This window comes from Apiotrichum porosum (genome assembly GCF_003942205.1).
Source record: "Apiotrichum porosum strain DSM 27194 chromosome Unknown scaffold_9, whole genome shotgun sequence".
In the NCBI taxonomy this organism is placed as follows: Eukaryota; Fungi; Basidiomycota; class Tremellomycetes; order Trichosporonales; family Trichosporonaceae; genus Apiotrichum; species Apiotrichum porosum.
The window spans coordinates 925,344-944,076 of NW_021167116.1; the positions used below are offsets into that span (position 1 = coordinate 925,344).

At 58.6% G+C, this 18,733-nt stretch overlaps 10 protein-coding genes across 10 annotated transcripts; 7 read left to right on the forward strand and 3 right to left on the reverse strand.

The window, feature by feature from the left end:
- Positions 1–1,005: 1,005 nt before the first annotated feature.
- Positions 1,006–1,769, forward strand: EHS24_009596 (uncharacterized protein; the record flags this gene model as incomplete). The annotated part of the gene is made up of 2 exons (XM_028624869.1): positions 1,006–1,036; positions 1,129–1,769. 2 exons carry the CDS (start codon positions 1,006–1,008, stop codon positions 1,767–1,769), a joined length of 672 nt encoding a protein of 223 aa, XP_028475037.1.
- A 432-nt stretch (positions 1,770–2,201) lies between these two features.
- EHS24_009597 (uncharacterized protein) lies at positions 2,202–3,373 on the forward strand (the record flags this gene model as incomplete). The annotated part of the gene is made up of 2 exons (XM_028624870.1): positions 2,202–2,235; positions 2,376–3,373. The coding sequence occupies 2 exons, from the start codon at positions 2,202–2,204 to the stop codon at positions 3,371–3,373; spliced, it is 1,032 nt and encodes a 343-aa protein (XP_028475038.1).
- Positions 3,374–3,789: 416 nt separating this feature from the next.
- On the reverse strand, positions 3,790–5,246 carry EHS24_009598 (uncharacterized protein; the record flags this gene model as incomplete). Its single annotated transcript, XM_028624871.1, has 6 exons — positions 3,790–3,793; positions 3,823–4,114; positions 4,189–4,364; positions 4,416–4,544; positions 4,595–4,861; positions 4,930–5,246. 6 exons carry the CDS (start codon positions 5,244–5,246, stop codon positions 3,790–3,792), a joined length of 1,185 nt encoding a protein of 394 aa, XP_028475039.1.
- Positions 5,247–5,483: 237 nt separating this feature from the next.
- Positions 5,484–6,735, forward strand: EHS24_009599 (uncharacterized protein; the record flags this gene model as incomplete). The annotated part of the gene is made up of 4 exons (XM_028624872.1): positions 5,484–5,722; positions 5,777–6,190; positions 6,233–6,378; positions 6,428–6,735. The coding sequence occupies 4 exons, from the start codon at positions 5,484–5,486 to the stop codon at positions 6,733–6,735; spliced, it is 1,107 nt and encodes a 368-aa protein (XP_028475040.1).
- Positions 6,736–7,221: 486 nt separating this feature from the next.
- On the forward strand, positions 7,222–8,644 carry EHS24_009600 (uncharacterized protein; the record flags this gene model as incomplete). The annotated part of the gene is made up of 5 exons (XM_028624873.1): positions 7,222–7,574; positions 7,625–7,915; positions 7,954–8,082; positions 8,118–8,278; positions 8,337–8,644. The coding sequence occupies 5 exons, from the start codon at positions 7,222–7,224 to the stop codon at positions 8,642–8,644; spliced, it is 1,242 nt and encodes a 413-aa protein (XP_028475041.1).
- Positions 8,645–10,244: 1,600 nt separating this feature from the next.
- EHS24_009601 (uncharacterized protein) lies at positions 10,245–10,975 on the forward strand (the record flags this gene model as incomplete). The annotated part of the gene is made up of 3 exons (XM_028624874.1): positions 10,245–10,309; positions 10,363–10,509; positions 10,549–10,975. 3 exons carry the CDS (start codon positions 10,245–10,247, stop codon positions 10,973–10,975), a joined length of 639 nt encoding a protein of 212 aa, XP_028475042.1.
- Positions 10,976–11,724: 749 nt separating this feature from the next.
- On the forward strand, positions 11,725–13,074 carry EHS24_009602 (uncharacterized protein; the record flags this gene model as incomplete). The annotated part of the gene is made up of 2 exons (XM_028624875.1): positions 11,725–11,774; positions 11,922–13,074. 2 exons carry the CDS (start codon positions 11,725–11,727, stop codon positions 13,072–13,074), a joined length of 1,203 nt encoding a protein of 400 aa, XP_028475043.1.
- Positions 13,075–13,217: 143 nt separating this feature from the next.
- Positions 13,218–14,705, reverse strand: RPT4 (26S proteasome subunit rpt4; the record flags this gene model as incomplete). Its single annotated transcript, XM_028624876.1, has 7 exons — positions 13,218–13,236; positions 13,288–13,958; positions 13,996–14,202; positions 14,250–14,317; positions 14,363–14,482; positions 14,530–14,572; positions 14,625–14,705. The coding sequence occupies 7 exons, from the start codon at positions 14,703–14,705 to the stop codon at positions 13,218–13,220; spliced, it is 1,209 nt and encodes a 402-aa protein (XP_028475044.1).
- A 322-nt stretch (positions 14,706–15,027) lies between these two features.
- On the forward strand, positions 15,028–16,867 carry TRM2 (tRNA(m5U54)methyltransferase; the record flags this gene model as incomplete). Its single annotated transcript, XM_028624877.1, has 3 exons — positions 15,028–15,409; positions 15,452–15,671; positions 15,730–16,867. The coding sequence occupies 3 exons, from the start codon at positions 15,028–15,030 to the stop codon at positions 16,865–16,867; spliced, it is 1,740 nt and encodes a 579-aa protein (XP_028475045.1).
- A 213-nt stretch (positions 16,868–17,080) lies between these two features.
- Positions 17,081–18,590, reverse strand: EHS24_009605 (uncharacterized protein; the record flags this gene model as incomplete). The annotated part of the gene is made up of 4 exons (XM_028624878.1): positions 17,081–17,182; positions 17,228–17,331; positions 17,370–17,956; positions 18,580–18,590. The coding sequence occupies 4 exons, from the start codon at positions 18,588–18,590 to the stop codon at positions 17,081–17,083; spliced, it is 804 nt and encodes a 267-aa protein (XP_028475046.1).
- Between the last annotated feature and the right edge of the window lie 143 nt (positions 18,591–18,733).

An 18,733-nucleotide genomic window follows, 5' to 3' on the forward strand; every position in this document is an offset into this window, starting at 1 on the left:
ACAAGCATTGATGAATGACGGCCATAAATGACCCACTGGCCACTGACTCCCACGACCTCCGAGACCGCACCATGCTGACCGGCCTGTTGCAAGTATTGTGTTTCCGTTCGATATTCTGAACTGTTGGGCATTTGCCTTCCCGCGTGATAGATTACGAGACGTGCGGCACACCAAAGTGCACGCATCCGCCGTTTCACCTCTGCTTTAAAGCTTCCATCCTCGGTTCTTGGTGTGCACTTGACGTTTGGACCTGACGAATAAGAGGAACACCCGCGGTCCAGCGTCGTCGGATATTGGGACCGAGTTGTGCTGGGCTTGCCGTCTTTGGCACCGTTAAAGTGTCGTATCTAGGGCGGCAACAAGCTAAGCTCATCGATCTCCCCGTCTGTGGAATCCAAGTCCTTCATCTCTGGGTGTTGTGCACTGGCGGACAAGAGGCCCCCTCACATTGCCGCACACCATGCCGGCATGTCAGCTGGATCCACCAACAACCCCCCCGGTGCATCGGTCGTTCGTAGATTGTTTGGACAGTCACACCTTGCACACTTGCCGCACCCCTCGTGATGCAGCTCCCTCCGACCTCCCACCTCATTACCCTTGCTGCGCTGGGCCCGCATGTGCCTCGGGTGGAGTATGCTTGTGAGCTTGTGTAGCCCAAACGGCATGAGTCTAGGGGGTCGACAAGACGTCACGAGACGAAACCCGACATGAACGAGCGGCTGTGGCCATTGTCCGCATCCGTCGATATCTCTCTGATCTCTCCACTACCCATTCTCATATCATTGCTTGCACCTCTTCCATTCCCTTCAAAAGGCTGTATAGAGCCTAAAGAACGGTACAGCCCGTCGTACAAAGCTCTGGCCCGCCCAGCAGTTCACTGCATCACTGGTCTTGCATTCCTGCGGGACGCTAGACACGACAAGTCGGGACGCGCCACATTCCCACCCCGCGCACCACCGGCAACATCCCAACGCAACCGTCCAGTTCAGTCACTCTCCATCAGTCATGAAGCTCGCCATTATAACCCTCGCGCTTGGTGAGTCGCACTGCTCATCAGCGTATCTGCCTCGCTCGCGAGCCGGGTCGAGTTGATTCCCACTGTACAGCACCGTTGCTGACGACCACAAGTCTCCTTGGTGACTGCCGCACCCCTCTCAACCCACTGGTCGCAGGGCGTTCCACTCGATCGATACCTGCCTGGCGAGGATGGATCCGCCGCAGAACCGCAACCGGGCACGCTTCTGGCCAACGCAGGTGCTGGGCGAGTGCTCAGTCTGCCTGCAACGTCCCGCCACCACAGCGACACTGCCACGAGCTGGCCCGCAGCCGTTGGCGAGCGACTGAGCGCCATCCTGAACCACTTTGGTATCTATGTCGAAGTGTGGTCCGAGACCGAGGAACACCTGTTTGTGGACATGGTCTACGGCGACGATGCGGGCAGAGGCGACACTGCTGCAGGTGACCGCTTCCAAGCACTGTCCGCCGACGCGCTCGAGTACTACCTGTCTCAGCGCCAGGTGGCCGAGGGTATCCTGGACCAACTGTGGGAGACCATGGGCCACCGCCGAGTGTACGCGCTCGTCTTGCTCGTGGTCGCCGTCCTGAACATTACGGCCATTGCCCTCGCGCGCCAGAGTTTGTCCCAGCACCAGCGCTGCGCTCGCTGTGGGTACGACGCTGAGCTCGAAGCACCAGGCCGGGCGCATTCGGAGCGTCTGCCTGCGACCTCGAACGGGGTCGCAGTGGATGAAAAGGGACGACTCGTGTAGGATGTGAAACGGTAAGAGGCGGGCCGAGTATGAAACGGGAGCATCAGAGACATTGCCGGTATAATGGTGACGGGGGAGAGCAAGGACAGAGGCAGCTGGGCTGTTCTGAGCAAAAGAACAAGAGTCGACAGCGTATTATAGTAGTGATTGTACACGATCAACGAAACACGACCTGTCTGTGCAGCTGCTGTAGCACACACTGGTACACTAATCGGCCGCGAACGGATGGAATCCGTGTGATTACCTAAGCACATAATTGAAATTTACTCCCGCGTTCCCGTGTTCGCCCAGAGTGTGCTCCAACAACACCCGCCGTTTGTTCACCTACGTCGACCTGCACAGCAACCTGCCTCGTTCTTTCAACACCGTTATATCCTGCGACACCCCCAGTGTACAGCAAGGAAACACTCGCCCACACTCATTCAACCCACCATGAAGATCACCCTCGCCACCGTCGGCGTCCTCGGTGAGTGTGAACGCCTCGGAAACTGGGGCCAGTTGAGTGGCGACAACGCGCCATCACGTTTCCCACACGATGCGCAGACATTTGTCGTCCCCAACTCCACCACCCCTCGTTCTCAACTTGCAGAGCTAACCTCCTCTCAGCCGTCGGCGCTAGCGCCGCCCCGAGCATCTTTGACAATGCAGGTGTCCGTTACGGCCACGGTGTGCAGCTTGGCGCTCGCGAGGCCGAGGCCGACGCGAACGCGCGCGCCCCCGCCGCCGAGAAGCGCATGATGCCCTGCCCCGGCAAGGCCGCCATGGCCGAGCGCATGCGCGGCAACGCTCCCATGGGCACTGCCTCGTGGGCGCCTGGTCCCCTCGGCGCGCTCCTCTCGCGTCTTGGCCTCAACCGCCCCCACTTTGAGCACATGGCCGACTCGGCAGTGGTCAAGTACGGCAAGGGCAAGCACCACGGCGAGCAAGGCTCGGACCACTCCATCTTCGTCCCCGAGGACGTCGAGGGTGTTGTCCAGGAGTTTGAGCCTGCGCTCCCCATCATGGAGGGCGGTGTCGTCCACATCCTCCCCATTGAGGGTTCCTCCGCCGTCGGCCAGGCGTCCGACGACGACGACGACCACCACCACAAGTCGCACCACAAGGAGCACAAGCACAAGGAGCACAAGCACAAAGAGCACAAGCACAAGGACCACAAGCACAAGGAGTACAAGGCCAAGCACAAGGGCCACAAGCACGGCAAGCACCACTCGCACAAGCTCTCGAGCGTCCTTGCCAAGTGGAACGACTTCTCGTCGCGCATCTGCGCCGGCTTTGCCAACCTCCCCCTCGAGGCCCGTCTCTTCGTCTTTGGCGCCCTCATCGCCGTCCTCCAGGTCTTCTTCTCGCTCATCTTCCTCGCTGTCCGCCTCCGCCGCGGTCGTGGCCGCGAGGCTCGCCGTGAGGCCCGCCGCCAGCGTCGCGACGCCCGTCGCCAGGCCAAGGCCGCTTACAAGGCTGGCAAGGCTGCCCTGAAGCAGAACCAGACCGACGCCGCGGCCGCCAAGCAGGCCGAGGCCGGCTTCGCTATCGAGTCCGAGGAGGAGGGCGAGGCCCTCCCCTCGTACGCTGACGGCGAGACCGACCAGCTCGTCGAGCGCCGCTAAGCGAGAAGCAAGTATTCTAGACAGACGGCGGGAGTGTGGACACACGTCTCTCCTCTCCCCACCCTCCACCCCCTCTTCTTCATCTACCCCCAAGATGTCTGCCAAGAGCGCCAGGTACTTCGACGCGAGGCATATCATCCTGTAATTCCGTATCCCCCCTTTCCCGATGTATCCGTTGTTTATTGAACCAAGCATGCGATCAGCCATGGGCCGACCAGGCGGTGTGGTGGTAGACTGGCGAGGGCTGTTCAAGTGCAGCCACGCTGACGCGGCATTGTTTCCCCATCGACTGAGCCCCGCAGCTCGTTGCCAACTTTAAACAAGCATCCCATGCTATTTCTAGTCCATTACGACCCCTCTCCAGTTACATACCATCATGAACACGTCCGCGCCGCCTGCTCTCCCCACTTCCCCACTCATCTCGTACCCCCCCCCCCCCCACTGCTTACTTGTCGAAAGTGAACTTCAGACTCTTGCCACTAGGAAGCGCGACCGTACCGCCCGCGGGCGACATGTTGTCGAGCTTTTGCTGAGCCTTGGCGATGGACGTGCAGCCGTCGTGGCGGTCGTGGCAGTCGCGGTGTGCCCAGCTGCCGTCGCCCGGGTCGGCGAGCGCCACATAGTTGCTAATGAGGAGGTATTCCTGCGCGCGCTGGTACATGTCGTCGCGGACGGGCGGGGACACGGGGAAATCGATGAGCGGGCCGACCTCGTGCAGTGCCATGCGGGCTTGGTACGCGCCTTGCCGACGTCAGCAAGGCGGAGGGAGGACGGACGAGGGAGGAGGAGCTAGAGGAGCTGCGCAGATCACTTACGCCAGTACGCCTTGGCGAGCATGTTGTGGGTAATGAAGCGGAAGTGGAAAGCCGCCTCGCCGCAGTTGTACGCGGTGTTGATCCAAAGTCCTCTACTGACGGGATGGAGGGTGGCGAGTTGGAGGGCTGTGGCGGACATGTTGCACCAGAGGGTACTCTCGCTTTGGAGAGGGTGGCTAAGTCAACGCCGTGCTGGGATGTGATGTGATGTAAGGTGCGGTACTCACAGCTGAGCTACACCGTACTCAAATGCAGCGTTCGATGTGAAGAGCAGAGGCGTCGAGACCCAAGGATAGAGGGCCAGCGCTGCGTTGTGATACTGCACCATTGCCTGACCGTATTTTGCCTCCTTGTAACTAGTCGTCTGTCAGCCGAATCCACACTCTCACCGTTCTCGCGAGCTCACAGCTTGTTTCCCTCCAGCTTCATTGCCATGGCGAGCGCAACCACTTGGGGAAGAGGATCCAGTTGGCGTACATTGGCACGTGCCACGAAGTCGTTCCATGCCGGTGCGGCGAAAAGACTGTTGACGCGGAGGTAGCCATCCATCTCGAGGCGGATACCGATGACAAAGAGTATACCAAGGTTGCAGGCAATGCGGCCACGCTCATATTTGCTCATTCCCAGGGGGATGTGGCGACGGTCCAGAACTCCCTTGGCGCTACGGTGGCATCTGCATGCAGTATTAGACGTTTTAGAGGTTGCTACGTGGGAGGCTAGAACCGGCCACGGCAGACTCACAGGACGTCGCATGCCGGGCTTATCTCGTGGAGGAACTTGTCCTTGAATTTGGCTTTGTCGCAGACGATCTGCATCGGGGTTGGAAGGACACCCCATATTTGAGCGTTCATGGTCTTGTCAATTTGAGTGTAGTGGGAGGCGCTGAGAGGAACGCGGTCCAAAACTGGAAGGGAGTCGCCACCGCCAGCGTACGGGACGTGCTGGAAACAGTCGACTGGAAACGGTACGGGAAACTTGCGGTCGGCCTTGAGAGCAACCGCGAGGCTGTCGCCGTTGGATGAAGTGGTGATGTAGTCTCCAAGCGGCCCGAATGTCATGTTGAGATGATAGGGATGAGCAGAGGTATGTTGTAGAGACAAGAAGGAAGGCGAGAACGCAAAGTAGTCCAGTCACCTCCGTGCCCCGAGCGAATTGTGACGATCCTTCCCCTCGCTGACTGGGCGCAGATTCGACACGCCCATGGTCTTCCCACTTCGCCAAACATTGCTTCTCTCCACTTCACACATATCCATCGCCTACTCGACTACCCTCACGTGACACCCATCCCACAAACCATGAGCAGCTCGACACCTGGGCAGAGCAACCCCGGCCAGGCAGAGCACAAGGGGCCATCCTATACTGTGGGCATCCCCGCGACAGCTGGTGGCGACACATTGGTGATTCCTCGCGCCGCACCCCTCCAAGCCCAGCACTACTCTCAGGCCGACGCGACCTTCAACTGCGCTATCTGGGATATCTTCCCCTTCGTCAAGGATGGAGCGGTCGCCCCTTTCCCGCTCGCCGCAGACAAGCCGTACGTTTGACTGTCTGTGCACACTGAAGGGACACTGTTGACAGTATATTCCAGCTTCAAGACGACCGACTTCACCCCAGAAAACATTGCTAGCAGTGTTCCAGCTCATGAGCACACCCGCATCTCCACCAACTGGACCGTACTCAAGCACCTGCGCGCCGTCTTCCACGATTATGGCTTCGTAGGCCCTACAGACCTTGACAAGCTCGAAAACGCCGTCCTCAAGCGCAAGGAGTTGGCGACGATCGAGCCCGTGGCCCAAATGGTTACCCGTGTGGAATCTCTCAAGAAAGAAGGCGACGAGTACGTTGGTCTCGTGGACATGGCTGACTGGAGGCACTACAAGCAACGCAACTGGGGTTCGGCACTTTGGACGTATTACACCGCTCTAATGGAGATGTATCCTTGGACCAGCACACCTCTTCTGTTTACGGCGGGCGACGCTTTCCAGTATGGCGTTGCGCTCCTGTAAGTTGAGTAGGAGAAGCTGTAGCTCACCAAAAGTGAAAGCCAGCTGTGGACCAACATCGCTACCACTGCCGCCAAACTCGCCTCGGCACGCAGAAAGGAATGGCACCACGTGACCATCGAGACCGCTGGTGTAGTTATCAACATGCGTTTCACCACCCACAGGCTGCTTGCCAAGGCCTACAAGAGTAAGTTTAACTCTCTCAGTCATGATGTTGACAACAGTCTCCTTTGAAGCGGGAAATGTGCTCAATCCCATCAAGAGTCTGGACTGGATGAGGCTCCCAATAGCAATAAATCTCTGGTTCGCTCACCCTCCCACGGCATACTCCGCCATTTACAGTCGCATACATCTCAACGACCCCAAGGATGGCTCATGGGCCCATGCCAAGTGCCACACGCAACACCTGTGCATGTCCGATGCTGCCTTCAGGAACATGCTTGCCGAGAAGGCCCAGAGAGAAGGTGGCCTTAGTATTCAGTTATCCAACGGCGAATCAATCAGCTTCAACCCCGAAACTCAGACCTTCAACGCGACTGTGTAGACATGGAGCTCTAGGCAAAGGAAGAAGTCAAGTATGTAGCACTGTGCGTCTAAAAATGTATATACCCAGTGCAATGTGTCCAATATTGCTGAAGAGGAGGGAAGCGCCAACTAGGCTCGGGGGGCCACTACATAGTTTGGAAGACCCACCTTTTGACAATTTCGGGCTATTTTTTTGGTTTAATGCTGGACCGTCACCCCAAGTGCATACTGTAGACTGTGCAGAGCACCAGAGTGTCCTATCATCATGTATTTCACTGTACACTCGTCTGAATGCTATCACTTTAAAGACTGGTTGCAACAACGGCCTCGCTGATGCTCCAAAGCCGCGGCCCGCCGATCCGCCGATCCGTAGCTGACTGGACTCCTGGGCGATCCTACCCCCAGGTGACGAAGGTTTACAGCCTCCTTCACTCTCCACGTCCCAACCCGTTCTTGTTTCCACTCACTCTCCTATACTCCTATCAACCATCCATCAACCACCACCATGTCCGAGGAACTGAACGACATGTGCGGAAAGATAGCAGAGGCACTGGACAAGCTGGGTGTGCCCTTCTCCGCCTTGGAGCACATCAACGACCTCCTCCCTTGCCGCCTGGGAAAAGACCGCAAGTTCAAGAGCCCATTCCCAACTGATAGCTATGCCCACTCGTACTTTACTGGCGGTGGAGACTCGCTCCCCATCGAGCGTGTTCCTCTCACGGATGCGCACTACAGGCAGCACGACACGAGTCTCAATGGCCAAGTTTGGGGCGTTCTCCCCACGTTTGATGCTCTCCTCTCGGGCGGCGACTTTAGGGACAGGTTCTACCGCAATATCATTATCAAGTGTGACAAAGAGTGAGAATAATCCTACCCAAAGACTTCATATGTCTAATCTCGTGGCTCAGGATCGGTGTCGGGCCTAGTGGTGTGTTTGACCGTATTCTCATCGCCGAGGTCCTGCCCAATTGGGAGCGTGGACGCCTTGCCTGCAATGTCTTCAGCCTGCGCACTATTGCCAGCCGTCTTGCAGCCGACAACTACGACCTTGTCCCCACCCAGACCCCCGAGGAACCTGAGGAGCAGCGCTCTTGGTCCGCGCCAACCCGCTTCAACCAGCGCTGTACGGCTCGCCGCGCCGATCCTCTCCAGGAGGTCGTTGCCGGCGTTCAGAAACTCAAGGTGGCTGGAAACGACCTGTATGTTTCCCTCACTCTCAGCAGATATTCACACCCAGGTACAACCAGCGCAAGTTCGGCGAGGCCATGGTGCTGTACAATTATGCCGCCTTTGAACTGTACCCTTGGGTCTCGTCCCCGCTCCTTTTCACCTCGACTGTTGTCTTCGCGTGCGGACTTGCCCAGCTGTACGTCCTGAGCCCCGGAGTCGGCTGACCCACAGTGAGGCCAACCTGTGGCACAACATGGCCGTCAGCGCTCTCAAGTTGGCCGAGCTCCACTCCAGCCACAAGGCCGGTTGGATCAGTCAAGCTATCGACTGCGCCGAAGCGGTCACCTACTCCCGGTTCGTCACGCACCGGATCCTCGCCAAGTCCTTCTACCGTGAGTCCTGTCCCCGGTCATCCTGTCTTTCTTCCTTATACCAACTTGCAATCTACAGGCGCCCACGAGGCACGTCACAAGTTGGTTCAAGAGCGCGAGGTCAACCATGCCAGTTACCCCTGCACCGACGAAGAGGCTGAGAAGGTCTACGCTGCTGGATTTGCGCAAGGCATGGTGTCCCAGTTCGTGGCCATGTCCGACCCTGGCGACGACAGTTGGGCCCACCGCGACTGCATCAACTGCCATGACGGCTGCACGTCTCTCGAGAAGACTCAGCACAAGATCAATCAGATGCCTCCTTCAGGCGGCTCGATTAAGTTTCCCGGCGATACGTCGATGCGCTTCACATTCGACGCGACTGGTTAACTAGGCGAGGAGGGTTGGAGGGGGAATTCGACTTTGTGGTTTGTGCATGGCTCGATGACTGAGGATGGAGCGCTTCATAACCTGTTGATAGCCAGAGGACATGGAAATATGACGTAGCCGGTCATACAAAGGTCACCTTTTTGGGAGCAGGTAGGACGGGCAACGGCGAGTTAACTACCACTCAAAGGTGAGCCACATGGCGGACGGCGATGCTGCGCGTCACAGTGGTACAGTGGTCTCCCATGTTCGAACAATGTTTGCTGCGAGTCGTGAACACGACAGCAGGGGCAGATGGAACCAGCGTTCTCGGCCTCGGTCATGCCTGAACGGAACTGGCAGGCACCAATGCAAGCATAAGTAGCAGGGTACCGTAGTCGACCGCGACCGAGATGCATGCATATCCCATTGCGGGCCGTCGGGTAATGCCCTATTGAACCGGTCATGTTTGGTACGGACAGGGTTGGGAAACCACGCTTAAGCTATCGTGCTTAGCTTCGCCTAATGTTTTGCGAATCCCGGCATGTTGTTTCCGAATCGTTCAGATCACAGCGGACCCATGGCCGACTTACTGTATTTCCAGCAGGTGAGGAGTAACACCGCAGAGCAGCAGATGTTAGGCACTATCGGCCTATCATACCAAATGCCATCCGCACCATCGTAGTGGCATGGACGCCGAGCCATGGACTCACGGGGGAACGCAAGCGCGTGGCGCCACTATGTTATACGGCCACTGTCTCGTCTGAGATCACTACAACCCAGTTGCCCAGACCGGACGAACGGCACGCGGAATGGGCCATTCGCGATGCACAGAGGTGCATAGGGAAAACGCCCATGGGTCCACAGGTGCTTGACAACAACAAACAACACGAGAGTACGATGCCCCCCTACTCCTAAGCTATCTAGAGCTTGTCTTGGTAGGGTCTCGTCCCCCGTCAGGTCCTATCAGATGTCATAGATACCAACCGAGTTGGGAAAGCAAGGTCCGACTACCAAATAGCGCTTCTGCCCACGGGGCTCAATCCTCTGTCATGCTCTTTGCGTATGCATGCATGGGGCAAGCAAGGGGGATGCAGGGTGTGATCAGCCGCCAAGCGATCTCAGACCCGCAAACAGTGGTCTCAGCCCCCCAGCCTGTGCAGCCTAACGGATTAGCACCTCAATTCTTTCACTGACAGCCCAAGCCCTTCGCCGACCCCGGATGGATCCGGGGAGCGTCCTCCTCCAGAAAACCCTTTAGACTGCTGTTGTGTTCTGGTTGCTGCCGCGGGCATGGAGGACGAAAGGCCAGTCCCAACCGGCTATGCCAGTTTGGCGCCACTCTCTAGTTCTGTGACCACCGAAGAAGACACTAACCGGGTTTGGGAGCTGGCGTGTTGTGTTCAACAGAGCAAGACATCGCGTACAGGTGCGACTGACTTGTTGATGCATGCGGCGGTCACTGAAAACGCCGGAAATCTTGACCCAATCCCAGAGCAGTAGGCAGTACACATGTATATTAACAGGCAGTGCCGGGGTGGCTCTTCTCAAGCCCCTCTCTCTTCTACATTTCTTCTCCGTTCTCCTCACTCCTTCACAGTTCCCCCGAGCCCCTCCATCCACGATGCGTCTTGCTCTCCTTGCCACCATCCTGGCCGCTGCCAGCGTCTACGCCCAGACCCCAGTCAAGTAAGTACACGCGCGGACTCTCTTGCCCACGGATAGCCTACCTAACAGTTCAGCCCCAACACTGTCCCCACCTGTGTTCAGTCGTGCTCCGTCAAGGGCGCCAAGGCTGCCGGCTGCATCAACCCTCTTCAGACCGACTGCGTCTGTAACGAACCCGGCCACTCCGTGTTTTTGAACGAGGCTGCTAACTGTCTTATCGAGTGAGTGCTCATCAAGTCACCACGATACTAATTGCCCAGCAACTGCATCACGGAGATCAACGCTGCCGTCGCCATCCAGTCCAACCTTTGTGCGTACGGTGTGGACTGCCAACCCCCCTTCACCATGTGTGGCACTCTCTGCATCGACCCCTCGGCGGATACTTGCGTTTCGGGTGTCCCCACCCGTCGTGGATTTGGTCTGGCTTACTGCAAGCCCAACGAGAAGGCGTGCCGCGTCCCCACTTTCGGCATCCAGCAGAAGCGTGCCCACCAGCCCGCCAACTACGAAATTTACGAGTGCATCGACGTCATGACTAACCTCGAGGCCTGCGGCGGCTGCCCCGACGAGGGTGGCGAGGACTGCTCGACCATCTTCGGTGCCCTTGACGTGGCTTGCATCCGCGGTCGCTGCGTCGTTGCCGAGTGCGAGGAGGGCATGAAGCTCCACAACGGTCGCTGCCGTTAAGCCCCCCGAGACCAACCCCCCAGAAAGGACATTTTTTTCTAGGCAAGGCGTACTGTACATACATCCACCAGTGTAGCGTATAGTACAAAGCTCCCACCCGGATAGATGCTAGATCCGGCGTTTCTTTTGATGGACAGTAGTAGTTGGTTACGTACAGGTTTCGAAATGGTGCAACTGCAGCGAGAAAATGGATTTTAATGTGCTGCGCCGCAACGGTAGTTCATGTCAAACAGGCTTCAGTGGAAGATCCGGAGATCTGGAGGGTTAGAGCCAATATCCTTGTACTTTAGTCCTCCTATCTGATCTCTGAGAGGCCGTGCAAACGTCCGACGCCTTTTTCGCCGTTCTCATATCTCCAGGTCAGGCTGAACAGGCTGAAGGCCCAATGTCCAATGGTTCGAATCCCCCTATCCAGACAACCTGGAAGTTGTACACCTTCGACACGGTCGACTCTGTGGTCCTTAAGAAGCTGGCCGCAGGTCTTCCCAGCACCCTTCTTATGCAGCATGTTTACACAAGTTTCCGCAAGTTTACGCAAACGGTAGTCTTTGCCACAGATCCACAGATCCAGACAGCAGACACACAGGGTGTGCTCATGGCGACGTGACGTATGACGGAAGTAAACCCACGTGGCGCTGATCACCACGCCATTATCCGACGCGCCATGCCATTGTTGATTTCCGAACCACCCAACTCATCTAGCATCTTCGACCTTTGGCCACCCGACCAGATCGGGGGCACACAGCAAGATGCCGCCTTCGAGCGACTACGAGATACCCGCGCCTTCAAAAATCAAGCTGTGAGTACCCCTTGTCACTCTCTACTCGACGTCGACGACAATGTTCTCATCATCTCAACGACACGAGAGTCTGTCCTCCCATCACCCATTACCCACCACCTCTTGCATCCCCCCACCCCGACAGAGGCCCCCACTTACACGTCGCAGCAAGGAGACCAAGGCGGAACAGGCCTCGCGCGTGTATCGACGCGAACAGCGGCGCATGGCGCGCGAGCAAGAGCGGATATCCCGCGCAAACGGAGGCGGCAGCCGCAGCCGCGGGTCGCCACCCAGAAACCCAGGACGTGAAGAGTCCATCTCGCCGCCAAGATACGGCCCTCGCGCAGGCAAGCGGCCGGCCACACAGCTGAGCGACGACAGCGACGACGACGGTGCCGATAACGCGCACCACCGCATGGGGCGCGAGGAGTGGGCCGACAAGATGGCTTGGATGGCTGCCGAGGCCATGGGCGGTAACCCGTTTGGTGACTATGGCGGACTTGGTGGTGGTTTGTTCGGCAGGCTTGGTGGCGGGTTCGGCGGCGGGTTTGGCTACAGCGCAGCGCGTTTCGAGCCATATGGATGGGCGAATGCTGGGCAACGCATTCCGAACCGACACCAGCATCCCCATGCGGGCCCGTCTCGTCCCGCCTTCCGCGACGCCGCGCGCGAAGTCAACCCGGACCCCGCTGGACCAGTACCCCCGCTCGGTGACATGACCGAGAATGAGTACGCAGAGTGGGTACGCGAAGGCATGTATCGGCGCCGCCACAAGGCCGAGCTCGACGACATGGAGCGCCGTCGTGCCGCCAACCGCGAAAAAGAGCGGCAACGCGAGATTGAGCGTGAGAACGCCGCGCGCGAGGAACGCAAACGCATCGACAGGCTCAAGCGCGAGCGTGGGCGTGTCGAGGAAGACCAGAGACGGGGCGAACGACGCGTCTGGCGCGCGCGCTGTACCGCTCTCATGGACGGCGAGGTCGTATCGATGGACCTCAAGTTCGCCGACATCCCCTGGCCAGCGTACACGGCTACTGGAAGTGAAGGGGTCAGCTTCGTCCTGAGCCCCGACGACATCGCCATCGACAACGTCCGCACGTTTCTGTTCGCGCTCGCCGACGACGAGGCAGCTGCGACCGAGCCGAAAAAGTCGACCGAGAGCGCGCGCCGAAAGGTACTGCGAGACGCCATCCTCGTCTTCCACCCCGACAGGTTCTTTGCCCGCGTCCTTCCGCGTGTGCGACCGGCCGACCAGGAAAACGTCAAGGAGGGCGTCGAGAGGTGTTCGCGTCTTATCAACGAGCTCCTCGCCAGCAAGTAGTACCAACAACAGCAAGATGTTAAGTGATATTCTAGACAAGCAGGAAGGGAAATAAACAAACAAAAGGCGCAGCCACAGACCACAGCGCAGAATGCACTCTAGATGTTGCATCAAACTCCAATTGTAGAACTACATGTATCTTATCACACCGCCTGGTAATCCCTGCACACTGTCAGCGAATGTCTGTTGTACGTCCACAATCAAGCTACTCACATGGTCGTCTCGTGCTTCTTCGCGTCGTTGATCTTGCGCACCGCCTTCATCAGGTCCTCCTGCACAATGGCGTCGCGGTCGTCGCGAATGGCAAACATGCCGGCCTCGGTACAGATGTTGCGCAGGTCCGCGCCGTTGAAGCCGTCCGAAAGCTTGACGACCGCCTCGTAGTCAATGTCGCCGCTCTTGTTGATTCCCTTTGCGTGAATCTTGAGAATCTCGAGACGGCCCTGCTCGTTGGGGAGGGGGATCTCAATCTTGCGGTCGAGACGGCCGGGACGGAGAAGCGCCGGGTCGAGGGTGTCGGGGCGGTTGGTGGCCATGATGAGCTTTGTGCGGCCGAGCGAGTCGAAGCCGTCCATCTGGTTGAGCAGCTCCATGAGCGTACGCTGAATCTCACGGTCCGCCGACGTGCCCTCGGAGAAACGACGACCACCAATGGCGTCAATCTCGTCCATGAAGATGATACACGGCTCGTGCTCGCGCGCGTACGCAAACATTTCACGGACAAGGCGCGCCGACTCGCCAATGTACTTGTCGACAATGGCCGAGGAGACGACCTTGAGGAAGTTGGTGTTGAGGGTTGCGGCGACTGCACGCGCGAGTAGGGTCTTTCCGGTTCCTGGTGGGCCGTAGAGAAGGACACCCTTGGGAGGCTTGATGCCAACACGCTGGAGAGTTAGACATGTGAAGGGGGGCTTAACTCACCTCGAACAGCTCGGGGTTCATGAGCGGCAGCTCAATGACCTCACGCAGCTCGCGAACCTGCTCGCCCAGACCACCGATACCCGCAAAGCTGACCGATCCGGGGTCCTCCAGGGACATGTTGTACACCATGGGGTCGACCTCGCGGGGGAGGATACGCATGATGGTGAGAGTAGTCATGTCCAGCGAGACACGGACACCGGCCTTGAGCTGGAACTGTCAGTTTGGGTGAACGGCTAATCGTCAACGACACCTACCTTGGCAGCGGGGAGAGTGGGGCGGTACGAGACGACGTAACGGGGACCGGACGATGCCTTGACAATAACTGTATGGGTAAGCACTTGCGCAAGAAGCCGAGCCAGGTACCCACATCGCTCGTCATCAAGCTGCTTGAGCACCTCGCCGATGATCTGGCCGACACTCTGGAGCGCCTTCATGTCGTCCTCGGTCTTCTCATAGTCGTTGCCGAGCGTGCGAATGTTCATGCGGACTGGCAGTCAGCTTCCATTATGACAAAAAAGACAGCTGTTCACTTACTCTTCTTGAGGTTCTCGGACATCTGCGAGTGCTCCTTGACCTTCTGTCATGGACGTCAGCTTACTCTCTTCTCGGAGCGGACGTCAGCAACGCACGGCACGGTAGGCCTTGAGGGCCTCAATCTTTGCGGGCTCCATAGCGGGGGTGGACGAGGAAGATGCCTCGGCAGTGGCCATGATGACTGGATGTAGGTGGTTGGAGAGGGTTGATTGCAGCAGTATGATGAACAGCGTCACTCGCTCGTCAGTCAACGCGCGTCGCAGTATCCGTATCCTTATCTGATCCTCCTGTTACACTTCTTATATGAAACCCCCGGTTAATAATTTCCGGGCTCCATCGTCTCTGCGGCCCAATGTCCTGCAAGGGAATGCAGTCCGTCAACAGTCCCAAGTGTCTACTTTCATCGCGCTCGAGCATATGCGACCCGCAGCTCGCGCTCTCTTCTACACACTCCCAAGAACCACCTTTCGACCTCACGCAACTCCCCTGTTCCGTACAATGTCCGTCGTTGCGGACTCTCCCTCGCGCTCCCCGCCTCCCAAGCGCGTCCGCGCCGAGTCGCCCGCGGCCGCTCCAGCTGCCGTCGATGCCGCTGCTCCTGCCGCTGCGTCCACTGCCGCCGCCCCGTCCTCGTCCAAGCCCGCTCAGAACAAGGGCAAGAACTTTCAGCAGGGAAAGGGCAAGAGGAAGCGTAACCGCCACATCCTCCCCGACCCCTACTCATCCGGCGACGTGCTGTACCGTGACGTGGTCGACTTTCTCGGCAAGGAGTATGTGGACGAGATCATCGCCAAGGGCGACAGCAGCGAGTGGGACGCGCCCGCAGACCTCGAGCTCATGTCGGTGATTGAGCTCACTGCCGGTGTGATGACTGTTTCCGGTAAGCGCCAAGCCGATCGCATTTCAGAGCTGACAGTTACAGGTGAGAGCCTCTCCATGTACGAGAAGGACGGCAAGAAGTGGGCGATTGTGGTTCCCTTTGCGCACCCGGGAGACAAGATCCGCGCCAAGGTGTTCAAGCATGACCGTCTCTGCTCGATGGCCGACATGGTCGAGATTGTCGAGTACTGCGACGACCTGCGTGGTGGCGAGGGCGACCGCCGCGTCAACCCCGAGGCTGGCTGCAAGTACTTTGGCGAGTGGTGCGTATCACTTGATGATTGGAAACCTGTCAAATTATATGGCTAACGCTTTACGCAGCGGCGGCTGCCAGCTCCAGTCGGTTCCCTACGCCAAGCAGCTGCTGCACAAGGCTCGCACCGTCGACCTGGCGTACCAGCGCTTCTCGGGGCTGCAAGGTGGCAAGGTGCCCGGTATTCTCCCTACCATCGGCAGCCCGAAGCAGTGGGGCTACCGTACCAAGATTACGCCGCACTTTGACGCCCCTCCCAAGTGGGCTCAGCGCCCGGATCAGAACGAGGAGGACGCCAACGACGTGCGCGAGTGGTCGTGCCGTATCGGTTTCGACCGCAAGGGCAAGCCAGGAGTGCTCGACATTGAGGAGTGCCCCATCGCCACACCAGTGTTGAACGCAAAGCTCATTGACGAGCGCCAGAGGATCAAGGAGACGATTTGGTCGTTTAAGCGCGGCGCTACCGTTTTGCTACGCGACTCGCTGCCTGCCCCCGAGCCCATCCCTACCGCTGAGAGCCCATACGACCCTGCGTCGTCGACCGAGGTCGCCCATGTTGCCATCACCAACCACAAGGAGCTGGTTTACGAGCGCGTCGGCTCGTTCCTCTTCTCGTTTGCTGCCGGTTCGTTCTTCCAAAACAACAACTCGATCCTCATTCCCCTCACCGAGTACGTCAAGGAGGCCATCTTCCCTCCCGGCTCGACTGCCAAGCGCCCCACCCACCTCGTCGACACGTACTGCGGTTCGGGTCTGTTTGGCATCACCCTGTCGACCGAGTTCGAGCGCGTCGCTGGTGTGGAAATCACGGCCGACTCTATCACTGCCGCCAAGAAGAATGCCGCCATGAACGGTCTCCAGGACAAGACCACCTGGCTGTGCGGCAAGGCCGAGCAGATCTTTGGCGGTCTCCCCGAGCAGGGCTTTGCCGGCGACCACTCGTGTGTCGTCATCGACCCCCCTCGTAAGGGCTGTGACACGCCCTTCCTCGAGCAGCTCCTCGCCTTCAAGCCCCTCACGGCCGTGTACGTCTCGTGCAACGTCCACACCCAGGCGCGCGACATTGGATGGTTTATCACCGAGTCGGAGAAGCGCGGAGAGGGCAAGTGGCGCTACGAGCTCGAGAGCCTGCGTGGCTTTGATCTCTTCCCGCAGACCGCACACGTCGAGTCGGTCGGCGTCCTCCGCCTCGTGGAGCTCAACTAGACAGGTGTTACAGTACCATGCATCGTTATACCCAGGGACAAAAGGGGTGTGAATATAGGAGAAGAGTAGAGTAGAAGAATGGGTAGAGGTTACACACGCGACTCGCGGAGAGGAGAGACGACTGACTATATGGCTAATGGGGGAGAACTGACAGACTCCCCGCAGGAACAAGACGGACAAGAAAGTAAAAAGAAAAAGCGGGGCAGAGACCGTTTAGCTAGAACTCGACGAGTTCTGCTTCTTGATCACGACGACAACCACGGCGACGAGGACGGCGGCAAAAATGACCACGCCAGCACCGACAATGACAAAGAGCTGGGCCGGTCAGTCGCCTGGCTGGCATCGAGCGAGCACACTTACAGTCACGACGCGGCGACGATCGCGGCGCTTGGCGTCAAGCGCATTCTGGACGTTCTGGTGCTTGGTCTGGTGCTTGAAGTTGGCCGAGCCCTCTGCGATCGATTCTGCGGTCAGCTTGTACTACAAACTTCGAAAAGCTCACCAGAACGCCTCACACCGACACGTCCGGGCTTGCGGCGCGGCGTCCCGGGTCCATCGTCGATGCTCTCAATGTTGTCGTCGAGCACGCCCTGGGCCTTGTTGAGCTGCTGGCGCGCCTGGCGCAGGCGGTCCTCGTGCAGCGACTTGCGACCGTCCTGCGACTTGCGGCCGTCCTGCGACTGCCGGAGGATGTCCTGGGACGGGCGTTCGTCAATGACGATTGTCGCTGGCCGCGGCTTGTGCTGCTCGTACTTGCGCAGCACCTGCTCGCGCTTCTGCGCCTGGTGCACTTGCTGAGTCTGTGGCGACTGCGCGGGCTGTGGTGGTTGGTGGTTCTGGTGCTGGTGCTGGTACTGGTCCTGCAGTTGCTCGGTCTTCTCGCTCATGGGGTCTGGGAAAGGAGAGTCGGGGCTGCTCACGAGGCCGTCCTCGGACTCGTCGACAGGCGCCTCCGTCACCGAGATGATGGGCACGACAAAGCCGGGCTGCTTGGCCTTTTTGAATGGGCCTCGGCGGCCTGGCGACGCGCTGGTGGAGGGTGCTGGTGGCGAGTCGCTGCCATGGTATGGCTGATATTGCTTGCCGCCCCTGGCGTGTTAATACATGGCGGCGACATTAAGTTACGGAAACGCGTCGCGCCGTGTCGCGGTGGACGCGGCCAGGTTTGTGGGTGGACGTACATTGTTGTTGTGCTGGGGAGGTGGGGGATGCCCAGTGCGTGCGTTCAAATGTGTGTGCCAGCCGCTAGGGAGAACGCAAGACACGGATAGAGGGAGTGGGTGAAGTGACGCTGAAGAGATGGGAGTTGAGAGAGAACGGAAAAGTGGAAGTGGAAGACCAGGGGTGTGGGGGATGCGGGACTGCGGGGGGTGTGAGGTGTCCCGTGTCCTCCAGTGTCAGGAGACGTGGACGAGATGTGAATGCGGGGAAGGAGTGAGAGGAGGTGCAAGACGAGACTGTCTGCGTACTCTGCGTTGTGTGTATGTGTGTGTTATGCATATGAAAGCTGCGTCACCCGCCGCTGCATATTGCTGCACATGGGGAGCGCACATGAGGGGTCCGTGTGGGTGGTCCGAGAGCTTGTTCGCTCTTAGCGTCGTCAGTAGAGACAGAGGGACCGTGCACACGCCAAACGTCGGGGAGAGAAGGGGTGTCCCTTCTGCGTCAACAAATCCGTACTATGACGCCGATATCAGGCTCGAGATCGCCACTTCTGGCACATGGTCTGTATTTCCGCCACGTGGAACTCCCGTGGCAACGTCTTTATTTAAGCCCCCCTCGAGGTTCGAAGCCTCGACGAGCCAGCGAGAGGGCACAGCGGTACAGCAGCGATGGTCCCTGAATGCACCGCGAGAGCGGTGACGC